The 25,322-nt window shown below is 55.1% G+C and overlaps 1 protein-coding gene across 2 annotated transcripts in view; it reads right to left on the bottom strand.

The window, feature by feature from the left end:
* The window catches only part of Dnah10 (dynein axonemal heavy chain 10), an 82,925-nt gene extending 60,274 nt beyond the window's left edge, over positions 1–22,651 (bottom strand). For both annotated transcript variants that reach the window (XM_023561996.2, XM_013144736.3), the window contains exons 1-13: positions 22,157–22,651; positions 18,600–18,674; positions 16,393–16,493; positions 15,734–15,842; positions 13,913–14,028; positions 12,614–12,824; positions 12,000–12,157; positions 11,454–11,684; positions 8,526–8,716; positions 7,442–7,640; positions 4,258–4,452; positions 2,170–2,340; positions 601–777 (exon numbers count right to left, since the gene is read on the bottom strand). In XM_023561996.2, coding sequence (XP_023417764.2) covers positions 601–777; positions 2,170–2,340; positions 4,258–4,452; positions 7,442–7,640; positions 8,526–8,716; positions 11,454–11,684; positions 12,000–12,157; positions 12,614–12,824; positions 13,913–14,028; positions 15,734–15,842; positions 16,393–16,493; positions 18,600–18,674; positions 22,157–22,370 — 2,148 coding nt within the window. In that variant the 5' untranslated portion in view covers positions 22,371–22,651. The remainder of the gene's footprint in view (positions 1–600; positions 778–2,169; positions 2,341–4,257; positions 4,453–7,441; positions 7,641–8,525; positions 8,717–11,453; positions 11,685–11,999; positions 12,158–12,613; positions 12,825–13,912; positions 14,029–15,733; positions 15,843–16,392; positions 16,494–18,599; positions 18,675–22,156) is intronic.
* Positions 22,652–25,322: the final 2,671 nt, after the last annotated feature.

Raw genomic sequence — 25,322 nt, forward strand, 5'->3', positions numbered from 1 at the left:
GGTCCAGGCTGGCCTGGAACTCTCAGCGACCCTCCTGCCTCAGCTTCCCGAGTGCTGGGATTACAGGCAGGCGCCACCACACCCGGCTCACGGCTGCCGTTTTGTCCTTGGGAATAATATTCTCTCACTGCTTTCCTGGCCTGGCACCAGGAGCAGGTTTTACGTTTGAACACAGCTCAAAGCAAACACAGAACAGCAGCCCCTTGCTACACACTAAGGGGACTGGGGTGGCCGCATCCATCGATAAAGTTTTATTGGAACTGTGTGTGTTCACCTGCTACTTCTTAGTGGGGGGACAGTTGCACCCTGGAGCCTGCAACCCTGGTGTCCTAGGACCTTTACTACCTGGGTGTCTACGTGAATAAAGTTTGGCAGGGCATAGGGGCACACGCTTGTAATCCCAGCTCTTGGGAGGCTGAGGCAGGAGGATCCCTGGGAGATGGAGGTCAGCCGGGGTGCACAGTGAGACTCTGTCTCAAAAACTTTTTAAAAAGTGCTGATCAAATCGAGGAACCTAGGAAAGACCCCAGAAGTGCAGGCGGGAGTCGGGACCTCCTGCTTCCCCCGCGGGGGCTGCAGGCCCTGGCCACCCGCTCTCACCTCCTGGCCGCGCTCGCTGTTCAGGATCTCCGCCACCTCCTGGAAGCGCAGGATTGTGTGTTTGATGCGGTAGAAGAGCGAGCGCTCCCAGTAGATGGCGCCGGCCACCGGCGGGTGGTTCTTACACAGAGGGGGGTTCTCCAGGTTCTGCACAAAGATCCTGTTGACGATGTCAATCTGCGGGATGATCCAAGAGGCCATCCGGTCAGTGGCACGAGGGCCGGCACCGTGGCAGCCTTGGGTAGACTAGAGACGTGGCTTCTCGAAGGCACAAACTGGAGAACCAAGAGTATTCTGAGACGGCAGCTGCTGCTTTCCCTGACCACGTAACATTTGCTACTTTTTCTCATGCTGTCTGGTCTTTTTTTTCCTTTGGCTTAACACATGCAATGCATGGCAGGGTGGTGCACGCCTGGCATCCCAGCACTCAGGAGGCTGAGGCAGGAGGGCTGTCATGAGTTGAGGCTGGCCTGGGCTCCATAGTGAGCTCAAGGTCGGCCCGATGGCACAGGGAGATTCTTTCTAAAAAGATAAATGGCAAAGGCACTGCACTAAAGCAGGCGCCCTGGGCCCCTTAGCAGGATGGAATTATTCCAAATCCACTCTAGGTGCAGCCAGAAGCGAACACGCGTGAGAAGCCTGTGCTGTGTGAGTGGCTGATGCAGGAGGCTCAGTCCCGCTCACCCCAGACCAGTCACCAAGAGGCAGCCACGGCCACACACGGGGTGAAGGGTCCAGCCACAAGGCCAGCCCAGATGTGGGGGGTCGAAGCCGGGGATTCCCGGAGAGACCCCAGGAGGGATCCCGGAGCCCCAGCACCGTGCGACAGTACCTCTGTCGGGTGGGGCACTCAGCCGTGGTGCTGGGTCACCAGCGGTGGGGCGGGCCCCTCCGGCTCACGCCGCCTCTGCTCACCTTTGAGAGGGCCACACGCTCGTTCTATCCCGGCCTCCCACGAGATCCCGGCTTCCCTAGGGGCAGGACCTCTTTTGCTCCTCTCTGTCTCTCTGTGCCCGCAGCCACTACCAGACACAACTTTCCGAGCGAACTGAAAATCCCTGGGCCGCCCCGGCCTGAGGCTCGCCACGCTACGGCTGTCCGTACCATAGACACCCTCTCCTCCTCCCTCCCTCGGTTTTTCTTCCTCTCTATCTTTGGGACTGGGAATCAAACTCAGTGTCATCGCACTAAGCGACAATCCCTGGCCTTTTAATTTTTTATTTATTTACATTTTTACTTTTGAGACAGGATCTCTGGAAGGCTGGATCTCTACACCGCCCGGGCTGGGCTCGAACCTGCGACTCCCTCTGTCTCAGCCTCCCAGAATGCACAGCACCCAGCCACTACCCCCATTCCCACCACGCACACCGCGCCACCTAGTGGCGGGTGGCGAATATACCTGATAAACGTCAATCACAGGGGACTTTCTCCACGGAAGGAGCACCTGCATTACCCGGCAGCTCCTTTGAGAAAATCCCACAGCTTCTCCTCCTCCGAAAGGTGGCTCAGAGAATGATTTGATTAACTTTCACCACGTACACTTTTCCCGCCACGGCAGCTGTGGGTTACCTCTTTACAGTACTGGGCTAGGATGTCATTAAATTTCATCATCATTTGTCGATTAATGGCCTCCCGCGACCGAATGTGCTTGAATTTTAGAAGCATGTCGAATGCTGCTTCCGCCGACCGAAGCGTCTTAAAAGACTCGTCAATAAAATTTTTCGCTTCTTTCTCGATAACCTGAAAAAAAAAAAAAAAAATTGGAAAAAAAAGGCACCAATTATCCTGCAAAAAAAAAAAAAACAACCCAAAACAGTAGCAAGAAATGGGGAGGGGGTGCAGAAATCAATGGCCTGGGACAGAGCTCTTGCGCTTTAATGGGAGCTGGTACTGAATTAAAAGTCGGAGACTGGGAGGCTCAGCGGCATAAGCACCTGCCTTGCAAGCAGGCAGTCGTGAGTTTGTCCCTAGAACCGATAAAAAGGAAAAAGACAAAAAAAAAGTGGGAGACTGGCTGCCTTTTCTTTCTCACTTCTCTCCCTGACCGTTCAAAACAAAGAGGAGAGGTAGTCTCAGAAGTATGAAGTCACATTTTTAAAACAACATTGGCCCTGATGCAAACAGCAATTCTCGGAATTTTACAGATGTGGAGTTATACCCTAATGCTGGCAGCAGGGGGCGCAGATGAGCAGCGGCTGAACGCGAGTGACCCTGGTAACCTTGGCAACCAGATGTCGCTAGGGAACCTCTTCGGATTTCCCAAGAAAAGTTAACTTTCCACCTAGCCTTCTGCACTTGTGAGCTCAGAACGCACGTACACAAGATGCCAAGCTCGGGGCCTGTGAAACCTTTCTCAAGAAGCAACTGAATCATGGGCTCCAGCAAAACAAAGGCGTCAGCCACCAAGGGGGAAGGCCGAGCTCTTAGGAAAAGGAGGCTCCCAGCTGAGTGCAGGGGTGCACACCTGTGATGCGACGCTGGAGAAAGAAACGTTCAGCGCGGGTGCGCCTAGGCAGGGGTCCCGGGCACACGTACAAATTCTTCAGTGAGGGGTTTACGTTTCTATTGCAGGAAACAAGCATTGGAGAAATGCTAGGGTGTGTGGTCAGTTTAAATCTATTGCTGCTGGAGAAGAAAGCCACTTCTCCAGTTCTGAGCTGCTTTGTATGTACAAGGAGGTTTCACAGTGGACCCCTGAGGTACCAACCAATGCATCCCCGAGGGCCGGCTGTAACCCAAGCTGCCAGTCAAAGGCTGGGGCTTCTCCACTGGGCCTTCAAAGCCTCCTGAGCACAGGTGGATTGGCTCCTTACAGAGACACTGGCGCGGGGTTTCTGCACTAACCCCACCCAGGAAAGGCTACAGTGTTCCTTCCAGAACCATCTGGGCCATCTGGAAGCACAACTGACTGGCATTCGGGCCATAACTTGACTTTGGTCATAAGTTAGAACTGTCAGGTCTCCGAACCCGGCCCCCGCCCAGCGAGGAGAGGAAGCTCCCCCGAGATCTGTCAGCAGACCTGCGGGAGGGTGGCGGTCACCAGGAAGCTGCCACTTACCCACAGCTCAACCTGCAGAGAGCTGGCTCGGCAAAAAGCAAGAGCTGTGCTGGGCCTGTCGGCACCCCGAGCCCCCAGTGTGCTAGCAGCCAGCCCCGGAGCCCCTACTCAGAGACCCAAACTTGTGCACCCCCCAGCAAGGCCTCCCCCTCTCACATACACTCCCCTATAAAACACGCTCTGGCCCCTTGCTCGAGCCCAGTGGTCTTTCCACCCTTGGCCTGGCTGCCTGCACCCCGTCTGCGATAAATCCTCACACGCTGCTTAAACTCTGCCTGTCTCGGTGGGCTGTGACGTGCCTCAGTTTACCCTAATGAAAACCAAAGCCCGGTCATAATCCAAGTTGTTTATGTGTTAGGCTGGTTATAACTCAATCCGCTGTATTTTTTGTGATTTCAAAACTGAACAAAAGGGCTGGGGATTTAGTTCAGTGGCATAAATGCCTACTTGGCAAGGGCAAGGTCGTGAGTTCAATTCCTGGTTCCACCAAAAAAAAAAAAAAAAACTGAACAAAAAACGCAGCTCGTCATTATACAGCCCACAGAACCGAGCACGGGAGGACACAGCACCGCCTCCAGGCCGGGCGGACGTCTACTTGCCAGAACTTCCACCTTGAAGTCGTCCATCACGTATTTCCAGAACTGGGATGACTTGATGTTGAAGGGGTCAAAGGTCAGGCTTTCCATGGGGGTGACCAGGCTGTCCACCCGGCACAGGACATCGTCGATGCGCTTGGGGTCCCCGGTCACCGCCTTCAGCTCTGGGCCGAATATGTTGTAGAATTCCTCTATGACCTGTCCCACAAGGGTTAGGGTTTGAGCCGCACACACAGGATGAGGCCCAGACACCCGTGGGGTTATTACAGCCGCCCCCTTCCCCTCCCCTAGACGGAAGGCCCTGGGCCACGGGGTGTGAGTGCCGGCCTGACTGGTGCAGGCAGGTGCGCTGGGCCCGTGCTGAGGGCACAGGTGGGCTGAAGCCTCTGCGGTCACTGTGGTGAATTATTAATATCCTGTCTCCAGAGGACAGCAAAAGTAGAACCGGGCCTGCCGGTGCGGGCCGGTCATCCCAGGACACTGGGAGGCTGAAGCAGGAGGATCCCAAGTTGGAGTCCAGCGCACACAACTTAGGGAGATCCTGCCTCAAAGCAAGAAATGAAATTTTCCCTTCCTGTTCTTCTTATTTTTATCTTGACACAGTGTTGCTAAGTTGCGCAGCCTGGACTCCAACTTGTGATCCTCCTGCCTCAGCCTCCCAAGCAGCTGGGCTAATAGTTGTGTGCAACTGCCCTCACTCTTATGACTGTATTTTAACTGATCTTACACACTATGTAACAAGGAATAGTGAGATCATGCTTATAAATGAAAAGTTTAATATTTCTTCATTTTCTTTCGCTACTATTGTAGCAAACCAAAAGAGCCATGACAGAGAGAGACATGAGAAGAAAACACTCTATTTTAAGTTATTTTGTAGTATTATTTCCTGTTGTGTGAACAAAGGTAGCATTTCCCTTCACGCTGGCCCAGGAGATGGCACAGGCCTGGGTTCATCGCTGCTGTCCTGTGGCAGCAAAAGGCCAGGTGCACACGGAGAGGTCTCTGAGTATTCAGTGTGGAGGGGGAGATGGACGGACAAGCAGACGGAAAGATGGACAGGTGGATGGAGGGGTGGACAGCTGGAGGGTGGGTGGGTAGATGGATAAACAGACGGAAAGATGGGCGGGTGGATAATTGGACAGATGGATATGTGGATGTGTGGATGGATGGACCTACAGATGGACAGTTGGATGGGCGGATGGGTGGATGAATGGACAGATGGACAACTGGGTGGGTGCTGGATGGACGGATGAATGGACAGATCAATAGTTGGATGAGTGGTTTGGTGGATGGATGGATAGACAGACAGTTGGATGGGTAGATTAACAGACAGACAGACAGATGGACAGTTAGATGGCTGAATGAATGAACTGACAGGCAGTTGCATGGGTGAGTAAATGGATAGGAAGATGGATTAACAGGCAGGAAGATGGATGGATACATGGATGGATGGGTGGGTGGAGAGATGGACAGGTGAACGTCTGATGGATAGTTGAATGGACGGTAGGGTGGATGAGCAGACAGACAGTTGGATGGATGGGTGGATGCACAGTTGGAAGAGTGGATGGATGGAAAGATGAACAGATAGATGGGTAGTTGGATGGGTAGATAGATGAATGTTGGAGACCATTACAAAGCGGCTCTGAGCAGGTTTTAAAATTAACTAACTAGGGGCTGGGGATTTAGCTCAGTGACATAAGCACCTGCCTTGCAAGCAGGCGGTTCTGAGTTTGATCCCGGGTACCGATAAAAAATTTAAAACAAGGTAAAATAAATTAAATTAAATTAACTAACTGGCTTTCTACATTTATCTGTGAGTCTGTCCTAGGCCTCGGCCCCTTGCCTGGCGATGGGAGCTGATTCCTAGTAAGTGAACCTCTGTGGATCACTGGTCCTGGCTGAGGCCTGTAGTGGCCTGTGAGACCGGAGATACCTCAAAGGGCAAGATAAGGCCACAGCTGAGGACACCTGGCTCAGACACCAGTTAACAAGACAGAGACTGCAGCTGCCAAGATTACTCACACTGTCTCACTCCTACGTTGTCTCCATGATAAGACAGCGCTACTGATCGACTTGGTTGATTACTCGGAGACGTCCTTGAAGCGACTCCCACAGTCCTGCTCATTGCCTGCACTTTCCTCAGTTTCCCCACCCTTTGCTGATGGACCTAACAGAGGGTGATCCAGAGAAGCCTGAGTCTTAGCCCTCGGAGTCTCCAGCTCAGCTAAGGGTTCTGATCCTCCTGGAGCCCTAAAACCACACCACTTGTCTCATTTTGTTTAAACCTCCGCCATACACTCGTTTGGGAGATCAGGGACCTAAGTCAGGACCCAATAGATGAACACATGGACAGTTGGGTGGGTGGATGGATGGACAGACAGCTAGATGGGCAGGTGGGTAGATGAATGAACGGATGAACAGATGGATAGGCAGTTGACGGGTGGCTAAGTGGATGGGTAGATGGATAAACAGATGGAAAGATGGACAGATGGAAGATTGAATAGATGGACAGGTGGACCAATGGATGGATGAATAGACAGATGGATTGATGGATGGATGGACAGTTGGGTAGACGGATGGATGGATGGATGGATGGATGGATGGATTGATGGATGAACAGTTGGATGGGCAGATGGACGGATGGATGGATGGATGGATGGATGGACAGATGGACAGATGGGTAGCCAAATGGATGGATGAATGGATGGATGGACAGATGGAAAGATGGATAGATGAGTGGGCAATTGGATGGGTAGATGGGTGTGTGGATGAATGGAATTCCCAAAACAGACACTCAACACTTCGAATATCCACTCAAAAGGAGGTAGAGATCAGATGACACAGAGTCAATGGCAGGTGTGATGGAGTCTAGGATGACATGGTTTAAAGGAAGAGTGAAGAGAGAGGGTCTTGGACATTTAATGGACAGAGGAGGTCTGTGCAAAGGACACAGAGAAGGAAGAACCAAAGAAGTCAGAAAAAAATCAAGAGGCGGAGGGACAGCGTAACCAGTCTGGTGTGCCATGGAACATTCCAGAATACTGTAGAATATTCTGTATGTTCTCTCAAGTGTTGCTCCCAGTCAGACCCTTCCAGACTGCTTTCCCCACACACAGAGGCGGCTCCTTTCCCTCAGAGACGCCCCACCTCCCATCGTTCTGGGCGCCTGGAGGAACAGCAGCCCCACCTGCAGAATGTCACAGAGGTCCTGGCAGATGGAGGCCATGTAGTCCGTCCTCTCAAACAGCCGCTTCCGGTCAAACTCCCAGCGGGCCTCCCGGCCCGAGGCCTCAATCTTGGCCCGGGTGTCGAAGTAGGACTTCTTCCACAGCTGCAGCGTGTTCCTGGCCTCCAGCGTCTTTTGCTGGGCGCTCGCACGGTTCTCCCTGGGAGACAGAGGCAGGGCTGCCGCGTGGACCTGCGCCCCACCCTGGACGCAGTGTCCCTGGAGGACGCTCCCTGCTGGACACTCACAGCGGATGGCGGACACCATGTCACCCCGCCCTCCCAGCCTCCCGCTGGCCCTGGGAGCTCTGCCCGCCTGGAAGGGGCAACGGCCTTGGCTGCCCCGTGACAGTGACAGCGGCCACCAGTGACACTGCTGAGACCCTGGTACCGACGTCACCTAGGCAGCTTTTCTTTGACAGATAATAAAGGGCTGGGGTAGAGCTCAGTGTTGGAGCTCACGCTCAGGGCACACGAGGCCCAGGTTCTGTCCCCAGCACTGCAGACAGCAACAGAACAGACAGACAGACTTCCGTGTCCCTCACCTCCTAAATGCTGACCCGCCTGAGGGGCGTGCGGTCCATGACTGGGGAGCCCCTAGTGCTCTGCCTGTTCCCCCAAGTGCACCCAGGGAAGGAAGTCCCTGTCACAACAGAATCCTATGTCTCCATGTAATCATATATAATTATGTATACAATCTCCAGTGCTTGAAAACCCATTTCTTTTCTGTGGCCCTGGGCTTCCGCGCTGAGTTGCTACATCCCCAGCCCTTTTTTATTATTTCTTTTGAGACAGGGCCTTGCTAAGTGGCCACATGTTCCCGGTTTGGCTCCAGCTTGCAATCCTCCTGCCTCAGCCTCCCAGAGATCCAGGCACAGTTATGAAGCCCTCCGAGAACTGCCCTAGGGAGACGCCGCCGACCTGGGATGCCAAGGGAGACAGCCCGGCCCGTCCAAGGCAGAGGCTTCCTCTGGAGATGAAGGTGACCCGGGTGCGCCCCCGTGCTTGCAGCGGCTCAGGGCCCGGCGCCCCCCCGCGGCCCTCACCGGAACAGCGTGCGCAGGTTGATCACGCGGCAGACGCGCTCGGCCAGCTCCCAGGCCACGCGCTCCATGAGGGGGATCATGCGCTCGTCCTTGTTGTAGTGACGCGAGATGATCCACACCATACGCAGGGCACACATCATGGAGGGGATGGTCTCCAGGACCACGTGGAAGCTGGAGCCGTGCGTGATGTTCTGCGCGGGGAGGGAACAGAGGGTGACAGACAGAGCAGCCTTAGCCCCGGAACCGGGCAGCTGCGGGAGATGAGTGCCAGAGGCCTCTCACTCCGATTTTAAATACAGCTGCCCGCTGCAGAGGAAAGCATGCCACCGAGGAGAGGAGGCTGAAGTCAGGCGCGGTGGCGCACGCCTATAATGCCAGCACTCGGGAGGCTGAGGCAGGAGGGTCACCGTGAGTTCAAGGCTACCCAGTGAGACCCTGTCTCAAAAAACCGAGGCAGCTTGAAACGGGGCAGATGAGGTGTACAGTGTACGGCGAGGTGCGGAGGGCTGCCGAGAAGCACGAGGGTCTCCGGTTGTTTTCCCCAGAGAGCATACTCGTGGCAGCACCCACGTGCAGTCATCTCTGAGTCTCCCCGGGGCACGGGGTCCAGGACTCCCTGCGATACCAGGCTCGGAGACAAGCGTGTCCTCTGCACCGTGGTGCAGCACCTGCATGTGACCCACCCAGACCCTCCTGGGTGCTCAGCCGCCTCTCGATTCTCATATCTGACATGTAAATGCGACATACACAGCTGAGTGACGGCAGCAGAGCCTGCGCCTGCTTATCACACCTGCAAAGTGCAGGTGTGGAACATGCAGCCACGGAGAGCGACCGCCTACACTGCGTAGAATGTGTCTGATGCAAATGTCACCCGCGGCAGGCTGTACTTCGCAGAGACAGCACGATAACATCTCGCTCCTGTCACACCTGCCCTGGCCTCCCTTGGTCAAGAGCCACAGACCCCTTCTCCACTCCAGGCCCCAAGCCTGCGTGGCTCCACCCCGGCTTTGCCAGGAGAGTACAGGGACGGTGATGCCTCTCGCACACGTGACCCTCGGCTGATCGTTGCCCTGAGACCTCCTTGCTGTGAGCTGCATGCAGAGGCTCTGGACCACTGGACTCCACCAGGACAGGGAGGAGCGCAGGACTGCCTGGACAGAGGAGAGCAGCAGAGGGGCCGCTGGGAAGGGCACCCTCCAGCCTGGCACCCTCCAGGGCCGCTGAGCCCAGATGAACCGCCCGGCTGAGCCCTTCCCAAACTCCCGCCCAGAAAACGGGGAGGCAAGCACAGTGGTCGTCATAGAAGCAACAAGACAGCCCCGCCCGGGGACAGAGCAAGGCCACAACTAATGAGCAACTTCAGAACCCGTTCCCTAGCTCTGAACACACTCTCCGAAGCATTCCCGCCACCTTCTGGAGGTCCTGCAGGTCCACCCTGCTGAGTCTCTTAGGGGTGTGGTCCAAAGCACAGCGCACTCTGCGCCACGCGCCACCCAGTGGGAAGGCAGGCGTGTAAGACGTGGCAGTGCGTCCTGCTGCTCATCATCCGAACCTGCATTGTGAACGTCCAGCTCTCTTCAAAATGAAAAAACCAAAACCTAAATAAATTAATTTTTAAAATATGTTTCGGGCTGGGGCTGTGGGTAGCGTTTGCCCCTCACATGCAGAAGGCCCTGGGTTCCATCTCCAGCACTACCCAAAAAAATAAATAAAATCAAAATGATCACTAAGGTAAACATTTTGAATAGATCCAGGACGTCGAGGCAGCGCAGCTAAAGACCCTCAGGAAAGAGGACTCCCAGAGCTGCCTCAGACGGGCTTACTGGCAGTGTGTCTTTTATTTTAGCAATTTTTTTTTTTTTTTTTGAGGCAGGGTCTTGCAATGTAGTTCCGAGTGGCCCTGAACTCACTGTGTAGCTCAGACTGACCTTGAATTTGCGGCAATCCTCCTCCCTCAGCCTTCCTAGCAAGGGGGTTACAGGTGGGCGCCACTACACCCAGCTCTGTAATAAACTTTTTAAATTTTATTTATCTTTAATTTTTTTTTTTTTTTGAGACAGGTGTTGCTATGTAGTTCAGCCTGGCCTGGACTCACTGTGTAACCCAGGCTGGTTTTGAGCTCACAGCAAGCCTCCTGCCTCAGCCTCCCGAGTACTGGGATTACAGGTGTGAGCCCCCACACCAGGCTAATACATTTGAATGTGAACATTCAGCAGGTTTTTTTTATAACAACTCATAAATCAACAATAAGATAATTTAAAAAACAATGATCAAATGAGGGGAAGATTAAAAGGAGTGTCTCCCCAAAGATACACAATTGATGGTAAGTACGCTGTGGGCTGGAGGGGTTCCAGCTCCGTCACTTATTAAGGGAACACAAGGGACAACCGCGGTGGGACCCGGCTGCACAGCCACAAGCAGGGCCAGCGTGGAAAGCGCTGAGGACAGCAGGTGTCGGCGAGAACATGGCAAGCCTGGCACCCTCGTGTCCCCGGCGAGAATGACACAGGGCAGCTCAGCGGGCACTGTGCTGAAGTCCCTCAGGAGAATGCACGCCCGTGGCCAGGGGCTGCTCTTGAGGTTCCAGCAATGACTCCGAGTGAAAGCGACCCCAGGGCCTGTCACCCAGGGACGGCAAAGCAGAACAGGTAACTAGGGACGCGGAGGCACAGCGGGGAGTGAGAGTCTCAGCTCCGGGTGAGGAGGACGTTTTGATGCAGACGGGGTGAGGGTGCACAGCTATAAGGTAACGCCGGGACTGCAGGCTGGGCAGCGGGCCAAGATGGACATTAGCCAGGCCTGGGGGTGTGCGCTTTTTCTCAAAAGAAAAAGCGGAAAGGAGATGGGGTACAGCTCAGTGCCACGGCCCTGCATTCAACCCACACACAGGGAGATGGAGACGGAGACGCGGGCCGCGGGAGGACGCACCTTGAAGTGCCGCTCCACGGTGGACAGGAAGCGCACGTTGTCCGAGGCCTCCATGTGCAGCTTGAACAGCTCGGTCAGGACTGGCTGCACGTTGGCCACCAGCATGGAATCGGCCTCCCTGATCACGTCCAGCACCTTCCTGACGACTGGCAGCTTTGTTTGTTCATGCAGCGCACTTAGGGTGGCATTTCTCTCCCGCCAGAATTCAATCTCGGCCAGGGGGCCGTTACCCTGGGGAAGGACGGGAGCCCTCCTGGTGTCTCAGAAACCAGCAGCAGGCACTGCCGGCCTTGTAGGAGACCAGCCCACAGAGCAAGGCCGGGGAGTCCCAGCCCGCGTCCTGATCAAACGGTGCCTGGAGCTGGCTCTGCCTGCTGCCTTTTGTCAGCAATGAACTCTGTTATTTAAGCCATCTGGGTCGGCTCTGCTGCTGCTGGCTGACACAGAATCAGCTGTACCCCCCAGCACCACAGGACGAGCCCCAGACTCGCAGCTCGGAGGGACCCCGAGGCCTGCAAGGGGCTCGTGAAAGCCCACCCCGCTCACCTGGGGTGTCTTCTTGAGCTGCCCCTCTACGGCTTCCGAGATCTGGTTCAGCCAGTTTATCACGCACTGCTCCAGGGCCTCCAGGGTGTCGGGGTCTCCTGCCAGGGTGGCTACGTCCCCCTCCACGCTGATGGAGGGCATCTCTAGCTTGATCTCACCTGGTGGGACAGAGGCAGCCGGGGGCCGGGGAGTAAAAGCTGGGGATGGACGGCAATGCTGGCTCCTCACACCAAGAGTCGCAGAGCGAGGCCGACAGACAACTCCGACCCCCACCCAGCTCCTCCTCCTCCTCTTCTACTCCAAGGTAAAGAAAGCACTTCTGATGCTTGTTCTGGCGGGAAGGTCGGCAAAAATGATGCTGCTTTTCAGCCCTGAATTTACAACTTAGTTCAATTTTTAAAAAAACACATGCCCAGTATGGTGGCACAAGTCTGTCATCCCAGCACTCAGGAGGCTGAGGCAGGAGGACTGCAAGTTTGATCCTGGTCCAGGTGACTTCACAACTGAGTGAGGCCCCGTTTCAAAGTTTTAAAAGGGCCCAGGAGTGGGGGCGTAGCTCAGTGGAGAAGCCCTGAGGCCCCTCGGGCATGCTGGCCACCACAAGTACCACCTACCTTCGAGCTGCTGCATGGTTCTCTGGATGTTCCCCGAAAATTTCTGGATGTTCATCAGAAACTCGTCACGGATAAGCTGCACACTGTTGTACTCGCCCGGCATCTTGGGCAAGTCCACCTCGTACTCGGAGAACTGGGGCATCTCCAAGGGCAAGGCTCTGCAGCCCGAGTCCGTCTTGTGCTGATTGAAGGACAAGGCTGGCAGGAAGACCTGGGGGTAGAGGACGCTCAGCGGGTCACATTCGGGGCGCTCTCCTACCTGCCCCACCTCGGAGTGCACCGGGCCACGCCCCCTGCGGCAGCATCTTCTGCAGACTTCGGGGTCCCCCACCCTGCGTGCCCCTTGCATCCCCGCATCGAAGCCTCTCCCTGGTTGTCCCTCTGGTTCCTTGGCCCTGCTCGCTCTCCAGGCTGACGATGCCTGCCCCCCATGAAAAAGGGAACACAGGAGGCAAAGGCAGGCACTGGGGCCCTTGGGTGCTTGGGGGTGGTTGACTGAATGCGTCCCGGCGCAGAGGACAGAGCCCCTTCCAACCCTTCCCTCCCGCGGCCCTCCCCAGCCCCCCAAGCCGTCTGTTCCTGTCATGGGATGCAGCAGACGCCAAAGGCTGCTTTCTCCCAGGCTGCAGACTCTGGCTGCCTGATGGCTCCACATGACACTGCACAAGGAGCCCCGGCTCCCCTGCCCCATCCCGGGGAGGACCCCCGCTCCTCTATCGCTCAGGCCCAAATCTCAGGAGTCACTCTTGTTTTGTTTGTCTTTTCAAGACAAGGCCTTGCCCTGCAGTTCAGGCTGACCGTGTGCTCAGTTTGTTGACCAGACTGGTCTTAAACTTGCAGCGATCCTCCTGCCTCAGCCTCCTGAGTGCTGGGATTGCAGGTGTGTGCCACCATGCCCAGTGTGGTGCTTGTTGTTGAGACAGGGTCTCACTAAATTGTTCGAGCCTGGGCTCAAACTTGTGATGCTCCCGCCTCAGCCTCTCAGAGGACTGGGAGGCCAGACCTGTGACCCTGGAGCCCAGCTTTCCTGATCCCTAACAAAATCTCAGACGTCAGCCCTTCACCCGCGTCAGCCTTGGACGCAGTGCTGGCCCATCTGCACAGACACACGGCTCCCTGTGCCACCAGGTACCACATCCTTGCGTCCCTTATCCTGACCCAATAGCCCCTCATGTGCCCGGGTACACCCATGTCCTTCCCAGAGTCCCTGTCCCTGTCCCTGCCCCCAGCCCCCAGCCCTGGAGCATGGCAGTACCCGCTGCCCATTTGTGGAACAACAGCCGCTGGCCTCCCCCGCACCTGGCCGATGACGTCCCTCAGGAAGCGCAGCACCTGGCCACTGAGGACTCCATACTCCAGGGTCTGAGGCATGATCTCCATGGCCTCCGCCATGTCGCCCGGCTCCAAGATGGTCTCTGAGAGGGACAGATGGGCAGGTGTGGGGGCAACAGCTGCAGCCCCATCCCCCCCGTTTCCTGGCTGAGGGACATCACGGTCCCCCTACTCACATCCACCCTGCTTCAGATTTCCCAGGCCCCCGGGCTTAAGGCACTGAACTGACACCCATCACCCTGAGGACCAGGGGTTTGCGGCCTGCTCACATCCAAGCCAACAAGGATGGGAAGAATGGGGGTTCATGTCCTCTCCCTAGAACAAAGATGCTGAAGCTTAAATCTAGGGCACAGTGGGACTTGAAGCTGGGACCCAGACTGACCTCAGACTTGCAATCCTCCTGCCTCAGCCTCCCAAGTGCTGGGATTATAGTGAGGGCCACTACACCCAACGTGCCCCTTAAGGCCTAGGACTATGTAAGACATAATGTTTGTGGACTGGCCGCCGTCTGGCAAGGTCCCACAGACCCCTTCCTGAGCTGGCCAAGAGACAGCACAAAGGTGTCACAGAAGCCAGAGTCCCTGGCCGGTCCCCAGCCTCCTCCCACGCCTGTGGAGAGTGTGCTGTCACCACCCCGTATGACACCTACACTGCCTTTTATGGTCATTTTAAAGGGAAGCCACCTAGGGATCCACGTAGAAGAGAAGGGGAGCTGGCCAGAAGAAAAAGCAAACACAGGAGTCACCGTTCTGTGTTACCGATTGAAGTTAGGTGCAGCCGGCCGCGGTGGCAAACACCTGTAATGCCAGCTGTTCGGAGGGCTGAGACAGGAGGGTTTCAAGTTCAAGGACAGCCTGCACAATTTGTCTCAAAAAAAAAAAAAAATTAACAAGCTCTGGGGATGCAGCTCAGCACTCCCTGGGTTCAGTCCCCAATACTGCAAGGAGAAGAAGTGTCAGCCAATTCTGGGGACAAAATCTTTAAGAAAGGCTAATGACAATTCAAGCTAAGTATAAAAAAGGAAAAATAACAAGAAATAGCAACAGATGGCAGACCGGACGGCACCGCCGCCAGCCGCAGGCCCTGCCTTGCCCTTCAGCGGGTTCTCAGCAGGGACCCACGGAGGGGACAGCAGGCGCCAGGGAGGAGGTGAGAGGGTGGCCCCAGCCAGGCCTCCACTCTGCTCCCCCTGATCCCCTCCACCTGGACAAGTGAACTACAAAACATCCCGATATCTGCGTTCAAACACAAAGGAGAAAGCCGGGTGTGGCCATGGATCCATCATCCTAGCCTTCCGGGAGGCTGAGGCAGGAGGATCATGAGTTTGAACCCAGCCCGGGCAGCTTAGCAACTTGTCAAGACCCTGTCTCAAAAACGAAAAATAAAAAAGGGCTGCGATGTGGCCTCATTTGAAGGAACTGGGTTCGAGTCCTGGTCCTCCTATCTCTCTCCAAAAGGGCAGAGGAGAGAGGCAGCACAATGCATGCTCAAGATGGTGTAAAATCGCCCTGAACCCCGTGCCGCCTTGCCTCAAGCCCGCACACAGCTCTGTGGAAGGACACAGCCTAATGTGCTTTAATGACCCCAGCTCTCAGAGACCGGACAGCACATGGACGATGTCGGACTCAGAGTCTCCCACGGGACACAGGAATCCGCAGAGAGAGGCACCAAGCAGGCCATAGAAAGGATGGCACTCCCAGCGCCAGTGGCCACAGCAGGGGGAGCCCGCTGTGCCAGGCCCCACAGGGGCCTGTGTGTTCGGTCACCAGAGTACACCCAGGAACGCACCTGCCATGTTCCTCAGGAAAAACACGACGTTCTGGTGAAGAAACTCCTCGGGAACCGGGGTGCAGACCACGTGGAGGTACAGCCTGTCCACAATGCGCTTCACCAGCCTCTGAAACGGGGACCAGCACAGCCAGGTTTAAGCTCACCTGCTCAAAGAATCACACACCTGCCGGGGAGGCTGAGGCAGGAGCATCGCAAGTTCCAGCCCAGCCTGGAAAACTTAAGTGACTTAGCAAGATCTTGTCTCAAAAAATTAAAAAGGCTGGAAATGTAGCTCAGGGAAAAGGCTCTGAATTCCATCCCAGTATTGCAAAAAATAAAAATAAAAATAAATACCACAGCACCCAGATGGAGCGGCCCAGGTGCAGACAAAGCTCTGCCAGGCTCTCCTGGGGGACCTGGGGTCTTGGGCCACACCTCCTCACACCAACAGCGTGGCTCACCGTGCCCCTGGGGGCCTGAGCCCCGCTGCCAGCCACAGGGTCACTCTGCAAACCCGCCCCCTGGGCCCCTGCTGGCGCTGAGCCTCCTCCTTTCTCCATGATGAGCCGAGGGCAGCCGCTCTCTGCAGTCCCTGTGCCACCGCTGCGGTCCCCATCCTGGTCCCCTGAGGTAGCAGAGCTGCTCAGCTCCCCCATCCATGAGCACAGAGCCCATACCCGGGCGGGAGGGTGGTCCAAGGCCTCCCCATCTGGGTTCAAGTCTTCCTCGCTGAGAACTCGAGGCGTCGTGGGGTTACTTCTCAGAGGCAGATTCTTAGCTGCAAGACACAATCTGAGGCGTCAGGTGAAACTGTCCGAACCCCAGACCCCACCGGGAGGCTGGCCTGCATTTCACACAACAGTGCGCTTCAGCCAGTAGACATTTTAGGGTTCCTTTTAATTTTTTTTTTTTTTTTTTTGTGTGCGTGTGTGTTTTTGAGACAGGGTCTCGCTGTGCAGTTCAGGCTGGCCTTGAGCTCACTTCGTAGCCCAGGCTGGTCTCGAATTCACAACCATCCTCCTGCCTCAGCCTCCCCGATGCTGGGCTTATAGGCGTGGGCCACCACGCCCAGCTGGACATTTCAGGTTTCCATCTAGAATGTCCTCAGATTCTCACAGCTGGGGAAGTGATTCTTCCCCAAGGATTCACCCAGAAGGCGGGGCCGGGCCGGGGCCATCTCCTTCCCGGCTCCTCCCTCTCTGGGCTTCTGGGCTTGGGCTGTGAGGCACTGTCCTCCACCAGGCCTCTCTGCCACCCTGCCCCGCCTGTGAGCCGGCCTATGGCAGGCTGAAACGTGAGCCTCAATAAACGACCCTGTTGTCCTTTCCTTTGAGGGTGTCAGGTATTGCGCCATCTCAGTGATGGGAACGTGACCGGGACAAGTGTGTCCCCCAAAACCTGGCCTCCGTTTCACCAGTGAGTCCTGCCGCAGCTTGACTCACCCTGTAACTGAGGGGCCTGGGTTATTTATGTGGTCCCGCAGACCTCAGCTCGGGAGAGTGTGCGCCCCACTTCCAGTGTTTCGGGTGTGACTCCCCTGGGGCCTTCGCGGAAGCAGGTCTGTCACCAAGGCGGCCCCTAGCCCACAGGCCGCCACAAGCCCCCCTTTTCATAATGACACTTGAAATTCGTGGGGGACACCAAGCACACAGCGTTACTGACACGGGGACCCCCAGGACACTGAGCCCAGGCCTAGGCTTCTCCAGGGCAGCACACGAGGTCAGCGTGGCTTTGCAGTGAGTTCGGCGGGGGCACTGTTGATTTCCTCGCCCATGCAAGGGGCCGTCAGCTGGCAGCGGGCCTGAGGTAGCACAGTCAGGCCCAGACAGGCTGGTGGAGGGAACTGCCTGACGGCAAGGTCAGGCACTGCTGCCAATGCCCGAGATCGAAACTACCCGGGGGCTGGGCGTGGCAGTGCCCCGGGAGGCTGAGGCAGGAGGACTGCAAGCCTGAGTCCAGCTTGGGAAAAACAGCACGGTTCTGTCTCCAAGTAAAGAATAAAAGAGCTTGGGACGTAGCTGAGTGCAAAGACCCTGGATTCAATCCCAACAGGGCAATAAGACAGCAGAAAATAAAGCCTTTTATTTCTAAACTTGGGTTCTCCTCCCTCCAGGCTTTGCGACTTTCTTGGCGTGTGTGTGTGTGTGTGTGTGTGTGTGTGTGTGTGTGTGTTTTACATTTGGGTTAAAACTAAATTTTTCTGCACAAGCGAGTTGACCAAAAGAGATGCCCCATGTTCCCGGGTCCCCCCCACCCGGCTCCCCACCCCTTCCCACGCAGGTGGGGCACTCCCGCTTGGGGAAGCTTCACAAGGTGGGAGACAGACTGTGGAATAAAGGGGAGCTAGGCGGGACGCCGTGTGCTGTGTCTCTGAGCCCCTGGAGGAGACGGCAGCTGTCACTGACACAAGGGACACCTCACTCTGCTCGGGGAGCGCCGGGGGTTTTTGTGTTCGGTGCCACCTCGGGTTGAAAGTGTCCCCTGTCCCCAGTGTGTGACCTAAAAGAGGGTCCCACAGAAGAATGAGGGGTGCAAATACCAGGCCCCAGCAGATGAAAGGGGGCTGCACCCCAATGCCCAGGCTGGGGGAAGAGGCCACCCTGTGACAGAGGCAGAGATGGAACACAGGGTGCAAGCTGAGCAGTGACCCAGGACAGCCATCAGCCACCCCGGAAGCTGGGGGACAAGGAAGGGTGCCCGGCCTCAGGACTCCTGCACTGGGGACCTCAGGCTCCGGAAAGGTGAGCTCAGAAATCCTGTTGTTTGCAGAGCCCGGTTCTCGGTGGCTCGTGGCAGCAGCCACCCAGGACACTGACGCATGTCCCTACACCTGGAGCTGCAGTCTCCGGTGGAAACCGACTGGGGGCCCCGACTGGACGCTTACCCAGGATCTCCATTCTCTGATAAGCAGACTCCTCCTCATTGTCCTCCTCCTGGGAGTGGACAGACTGCTCACGGTCTGCACGGAAAGAAACACAGCGTGGTCACCACGTGGCTCCGGGCACCCATTGCCTTTGCTCTCCGGGGGCGAGGCGTCAGGGTGCAGCCATGGTGGGGGAGTTCCTGCAAGTCCCTGTCACTGGCTTTCGGTGACACCACAAAGGCTGCTGCCGAGTCTGACAAGGGACAAAGGACACGAGAAAGCTCGGGGCTGCCATCGGTCCGGAAGAAATAGAGACAAGCAACACCCTTGCAAGGGCCCCGGGGCACACGGCCTGCGGATTCACAGCCCGAGACACGCCCTTCTCACAGTGACAAGATGTGACCTGTATGTCACACGTGAAAAGTCACCTTAGGCTTTTGTTTTTTTGGGGTTTTTTTAGTCACCATAGTTTTGATAGCTGAAGGATGCTGGTGGCACATGCTGGTAACCCCATCACTCTGGGAGGCTGAGAAGGGAAGGTTAGAAAGTTCAAGCCCAGCCTGGACACTTAGCAATTTACTAAGATCCTGTCTCAAAACAAGAAATTCTTTTTTTGAACATCCAAGGTGATTTTTTATTTGACTTTCATACATGCAGACATTAATAGAGAAAATATTAAAAAGCACTCTTCTTGCTTCTATTAGAACACAGAACAAAATCTCGCACATGATAGAGCAGAGCAGGAGTTAGCAGCCTGTGTGGCATAATCATAAAAGAACAGGCAGGGCGTTACTGAGTACAACACAGGCAAAAGGATTTTCTCTTACAGAACAGAAACGGTAACAGCACAAGACCTTCTTCTCAGTGAAGGAACCAAAACTGGTGGTACAAATGAAACAAGTTGGCATCTACAGTGAAATATTTTTGAAACAACAGAACAGAGAACTTGGGGGCTTATTTGAATGCCCCTGTGTCCTATTACTTTGCTCTGTATATATGCATATACTGTGTTTCTCATATAAGAGAAACCAGTGTGTTAGCTTGTGTGTCTGACTTTTTTCACTTGACAAGATGGTATCAAGTCACACCCGTTTACCTACAAACACCTCCTTTATTTTTCTTTATGGCAGCATAGTATTCCACTGCGTTCAACGTTTTTTACAAGGTTGGGATATAGTCAGTGCAAGGTTGGGATATAGTCAGTGCAAAGGGTTCCATCTCTAGCACAGCAGGGGGAAAGGTCTGCCTGGTACTGGAGCTGCACCCAATGGAGATCAAGACAACACTTGTGGGGTCACACAACCCCAAGACAACTGCAACCCAGGATACCTTATCTGACTCTGGCCTGGTCCTGCACCCATGTGTCCCTGGCCAATCAGAGACCGGCACGACTAGTTGCTGGGCAAGGCCTGGGTATCCCATCCCTGCCATTTTATATTTAAATTTTATATTTAAAAAACAAATATGTGTAGGCTGGGGATTTAGCTCAGCAGCATAAGCACCTGCCTTGCAAGCTTGTGGTCATGAGTTCGATCCTCGGTACCAATAAAAAAAAAAATATGTGGAGGCCCGCCTGGCTGACCCTCCTTGAAGAGCCACTGTCTCCGTCTTGGCTGAACCTGGCCCCACCTCCAGGTCCTGCTATGCCCAGAGCTTTCCGGGCTGTTTCCTTTCCCCTCAGCTGGCTCTAAGCAAAGTAAATAGGGCTGGCTGAGGTGCTGATGCTGATCTTTGATGCAAGGCGACAGCCGCTGTTTCCCCACCCCGTGACCTCAAAAAGCATGGTTGAGCTGGGCAGGCGGGAAATCACTGCTCCACACGGTCTACTGGGATCGAGCCTCAAGCTAAGAGGCTATGGTTTCCCAGGGCAGAAAAGCTCACACATCAGAGCTGAGGCACCGGCCCGAAGCGGGAGACATTATGTCACTGTGTTACAGATGTCTTTCTGCCTATTTTTCTCTCTGCATAATAAGATGCTTTTGTAAAAGCTTTTTGAATGCAGAGAAAATTTTAAAACTTACATTTCTGATACTAAGCATATTTCGTGTTTTGTTTGTTTGTTTTTGTTTTTGAAGACGGGGTCTTGCTGCGCTAGGCTTGAGCTCACTTTGGGGCCCAGGCTGGTCTCAAACTCGAAATGATGCTCCTGCCTCAGCCTCCCGAGTGCTGGGATTACAGACTCCACTAAGCGTATTTCTCACACTGTCCAAGGGTGAGCCCGGGACACACTGCTGCTGCCCTGCTCAGAGAGAATCAGACTCCCGCAGCCCTGACACTGTGGTGCCAGCCAGGAAGGAACGTTCTCCTCCTTCCAGGCCCCCGACAGCGATGGCTGAAGGACGCCTCTGCGGGTCTCTGACAATGACGGGTTCTTCCCCTGGGCTGTCACAGCAACCTCACCTCGCTGCAAGAGTGACTTCTGCCTTGCACTTAACGGCAGAGACCCGCAGCCGACCGAGGGATATGACGTCATCTGCCTCCAGCGCTTCTTTCTGGACACAGTGTACAGTCACTCATGCCACTGCCTTCTCCACGAGTTAATAAACTCCGCTGGGCCCTGGGCCGAGGCCTTTGTTCCGGTGAACCACTGTCATGGCTGGACTTGGGACCCCTGGCTCCCCATCACCATAAATACGTCCTTACTCTCACCTCGGGCCGCACTGGAAGTGGCGGACTGGAGTGAACTGGAGTTCCCAGGAACTTTTCTGTGGGATTACAAACACCCACTTCCTGGACTGAGGTGGAGCCCGGGAAGGGCTCTCTGCACACCGTATTCAGAGAACTCAAGCCTTCCACCAGCTCCGCTTCCCATTCAGCACATCGGCCAGGCCAGGGGAGAAACGGAGGGGCGCCTGGCACTTCAGGGACAGGGAGACGGGAGGCAGCCTGGCCAGCGGACTGGACTCCACAGCCTCGTGGCCTCCTCAGGTTGCTCCGTCCTCTTCCCTGGACTTCTGTAAAGCCTTGGCAGGGATGCCAGCAACCCACCCGGTGATGGCAGTGAGCCGTTTGGAAAGTACCCGGCATCTCAGGCACTAAGCAAGTGCTCCCTGCGTTCTCCACCCCAGGACCTGGCTTTCCGGGCCAGCGGTGCACCGAGGAGGGCAGCAGTGGCTGGCAGCTGTCAGGACACCAGCGGTGGCAGGGGGAGGGAGGGCAACAGCACTCTGACATTGTCTTCTTTTGTTTTGTTTTGCTGAACCCAGGGCCTTCGCACTGAGCTACATCCCCTGCCCTTTAAAAGAAAAAAAAAAATTTTTTTTTGTCTTTTTTTTCATTTTTATCGGTACCAGGGATCGAACTCACGACTGCCTGCTTGCAAGGCAGGCGCTTATGCCGCTGAGCTAAATCCCCAGCCCCTAAAAGAAAAAATTTATTTTTAATTCTGTGATAGGATCTAAGTCGCCAAAGGCCTGGCTTGAACTGTGATCCTCCTGCCTCGGCCTCCCCAGTGCTAGGATTTCCAAGTGACAATGGCAGCGTCCCGGATGGCACCTGCAGCGGGCTGGGCGGGGCGGCGGGGTCCGGTCGAAGCGGGTGGGCAGGGCAGGGCAGGGCAGGGCAGGGCCGCGCCTCACCGATCTCCACCTCCACCTCCTCGGGCACCGTGGTGCGGTAGAAGAAGATGGCAGAGGCGCCCTCCTCGTCGCTCCGGCGGTTGAGGAAGTGCAGGATGAGGTCCTCCGCCTCGCCCTCGTCGCGGGCCAGCAGCTCCTCGAAGAGCTGGGGGTCGGAGAGGCCGAAGGCGGCGTACACGCGGTCGCGCATCCACAGCACCCGCAGGTCGTCCATGGCGCCGCGCAGAGCCGAAGAGCAGGGGCCCGGCGGGCGTCCTTGGCAACGGCGGCGGCCCTAGCAACGGGAGCCCGGACAACGGCCGGCACCGGTCGCAGCCCTGCTAGGTTCAAGCTTGACGGGCTTTGTGACCCTCGCAAGCCGCCATGCGCGGCTGCTGGACCACTTTGCAGGTAAGCAGCGACCTCGAGGGGCGGTGCCAGGCCAGGAAGGGGTGTGCCAGGGCGAGGTCAGAGGTCACAGCCCTAGGCCAAGCAGGCCCTGCGTGATGGGGTGGGGGGTGGCAGGGTGCCCGGGATTAGGGAGCAAGGGCGGGGTACTTTGGTTTTCCACCAGGACCACGACACAAGAAAGCACAGCACAAAAGTCTTAAAAATATAGGTATATTTATTTGTCATTAGCAAAAGGAGTCCAACACTGATAGGAAGATGCAGACTTGTCTTTAATGCATGGTAGAGCAAAACACTGCCTGGCTGCCGTCTTCCACGCAGGCAGGTGTCCACCCCTCTGCTACTAAGCTCCCCGTTCTGAGCATTTGGTAAAAGCCTGAGGGAAACTGAAAGCTCTTGACAACCCCTCATCTCCATCCTCTGGATTAACATGTAGAATACCCCATGGGGTGGCCAGGTGCCAGTGAGCAGCCTGTCCTGAACTTTAAAGGTATTGTAGCATCATCCACGCGGAGCTCGAGGAGGTCCGAACTTCTACTCATCAGCGCCTCGACTGCAGAGTGGCCACAGAAACCACACCAGTGCTGGACACTCCCAGTCGGGCGCAGTGGTGTGCCCAGAGGTGAGGTTTGCCTGGGCGACCCAGGAGGTCCTGCCTCAAAGTGAAGCCATCCACAAGTGAGAGTGGAGCGCATTTGGCGGGCATGAACCCTGTCCAAGGCCGGAAGGTCCCAGGGCAGCTGAAGTGACAACAGCGCGTCCTGCAGCGCCTTCTGCCTGCACAGGATGGGGTGGGCTCTGCTCCAACTTGGGGCGCTACACGCACCTCAGGGTACCCGACTGGCCTGACAGATATGGCTTCCTTGGCTCTGACGTCACACTGCAGCCCCTCCTGGCGTTGAAGGGTGCCATCAGGCAGCCTCACAAATGTGGTGCAAGGCAGAGCCTAACACTAGTGTAAACAGTGATTTGGGACAATCATGTAGTAAAGTAAAAGGTGCCCCGGAGCAGAGAACATGCCCTGATGAACAATTTCCAGAGTCCTTTCATGAATTCAGCTCATTCATTTTTCTAGAATTACATTCTACATGACTGCTGTATACTTAAATTGAAAAGTGGAGCTGGGCGAGGTGGTCCATGCCTGTCATCCCAGCACTACGGAGGCTGAGGCAGGAGGATCACCATGAGTTCAAGCCCAGCTTGGGCTACAAAGTGAGATCGTGTCTCAAAAAAAAAAAAAAGGTTCAGCCTTCACTCTTGGCACTTCACCCCATTCCAGGTCTTCAATGGAATACAAGCGGCCTCCTTCATGGGTCCAGAGGGCGCACGAGAGCCCAGCCAGAGCATCTGCCCCACTACTAATCCGCAGCAGCGCATGAAGTCCTGGCTTCCTAGGGACACGAGTAGCCACTGTCGCTGCCACAGATTCCTGCATTACAGTAACGAGGGGGACAAGTGTGGGGACAGAGCTGCAGGTGACGTGCAAGGAAGGGGTGTCAGGGCACCTCTGAGGACACGGTTCTCGGAGCTTCCCCCACATCATGGTCTGCTTGTGAGCGAGCATGAAGGAGGGCAGCAGTGCTCAGCAGCTGCAGCCTGCACCCCGAGGGTCACAGCCGTGGCACGGGCTGCCCAGCTCCTGTCCCTCAGCACACAGGGACGGGGAGGCTGCCTCAGCTCCCTCGCGTGCGGGTGTGGTGCCCCCAGGCCATTGCTCCCGACCTGAGTGGAACAAGAGGGGCAGGCCCACGACATACCAGCTTCTCTGAGAACACAGCTGACCTCAGCTTGCACAGTGATCTGACAGTGACAGACATGTGACACACGGACATGACTGACAAGACGGACTGGACCGAGATGTTCAACAGGACCGACTCAACCCGGGCGCCATCGGATGTCAAGGAAATGGTAAGTTTAAGTCTAACTTTATAAATACCAATGGCTGCGTAAGAATTCATTCTCACCTGATCTAAACAGCATTTCAAAGTTTAAATGAACTCTAACGCCCTTTATCAGACTTCTGTTTAGAATTAATCTAAAAGTAAAAAAATCACACTGTTCTCAAGGGTAAGTGCAATCTTCATGGTGAAATCCCTGAATTCATATTGTCTATAAACATATACAAACGCTACTTTCGTCCTTCTGTCTGTCGTCAGTTCAGGGATACAGCCAAGGTGAAGCCCAAGCTCAGATCAGACCTACATTTCATCTTCTGCAGTCATGCCCGGGGTTACGGCTCAGGATACAGCTTATTATTCCAAATGGACAATTTTCAAAATTGGTTTTATGTAAAGATAACAGTCTTTTAAAAAAATATACAAGTGGGAAAACCATTTACTGAACGGTATTTTATCCCACTTTCTCCAATTATTAAAACAAAACTGTAGAGATAATTCCCTACATGTAATTCTAGATAGCATATAATAAAAATAGTTTGTATATTTTATTCAAGCAGAATAAATGAATCTTTTGAGTATCTGTCACTCAATTAAAAAAAATGTTGCTTTCGTTTCAGCTGCTGGGAAATGTTATCTGACAACTTTGGGTGACAGAATAATTCTTTGTATTTTTTAATGAAGTCAAAAAGGAATCGAGTATCTGAGACCATTTTCAATTAGCCTTTCAAAACTGGCTTCTTGTCTCCAGTCCTCTGTCTTTAGAAATAACTTTAACATGACCTTTTTTTTTTTGTCTTTTTTATCGGTACCAGGGATCGAACTCACTACTGCCTGCTTGCAAGGCAGGCGCGTATGCCGCTGAGCATTAACTCCCCAGCCCC

Source organism: Cavia porcellus, unplaced genomic scaffold (genome assembly GCF_034190915.1).
Source record: "Cavia porcellus strain 051 isolate PalLab524CR breed Dunkin Hartley unplaced genomic scaffold, mCavPor4.1 scaffold_16, whole genome shotgun sequence".
Taxonomy (NCBI): Eukaryota; Metazoa; Chordata; class Mammalia; order Rodentia; family Caviidae; genus Cavia; species Cavia porcellus.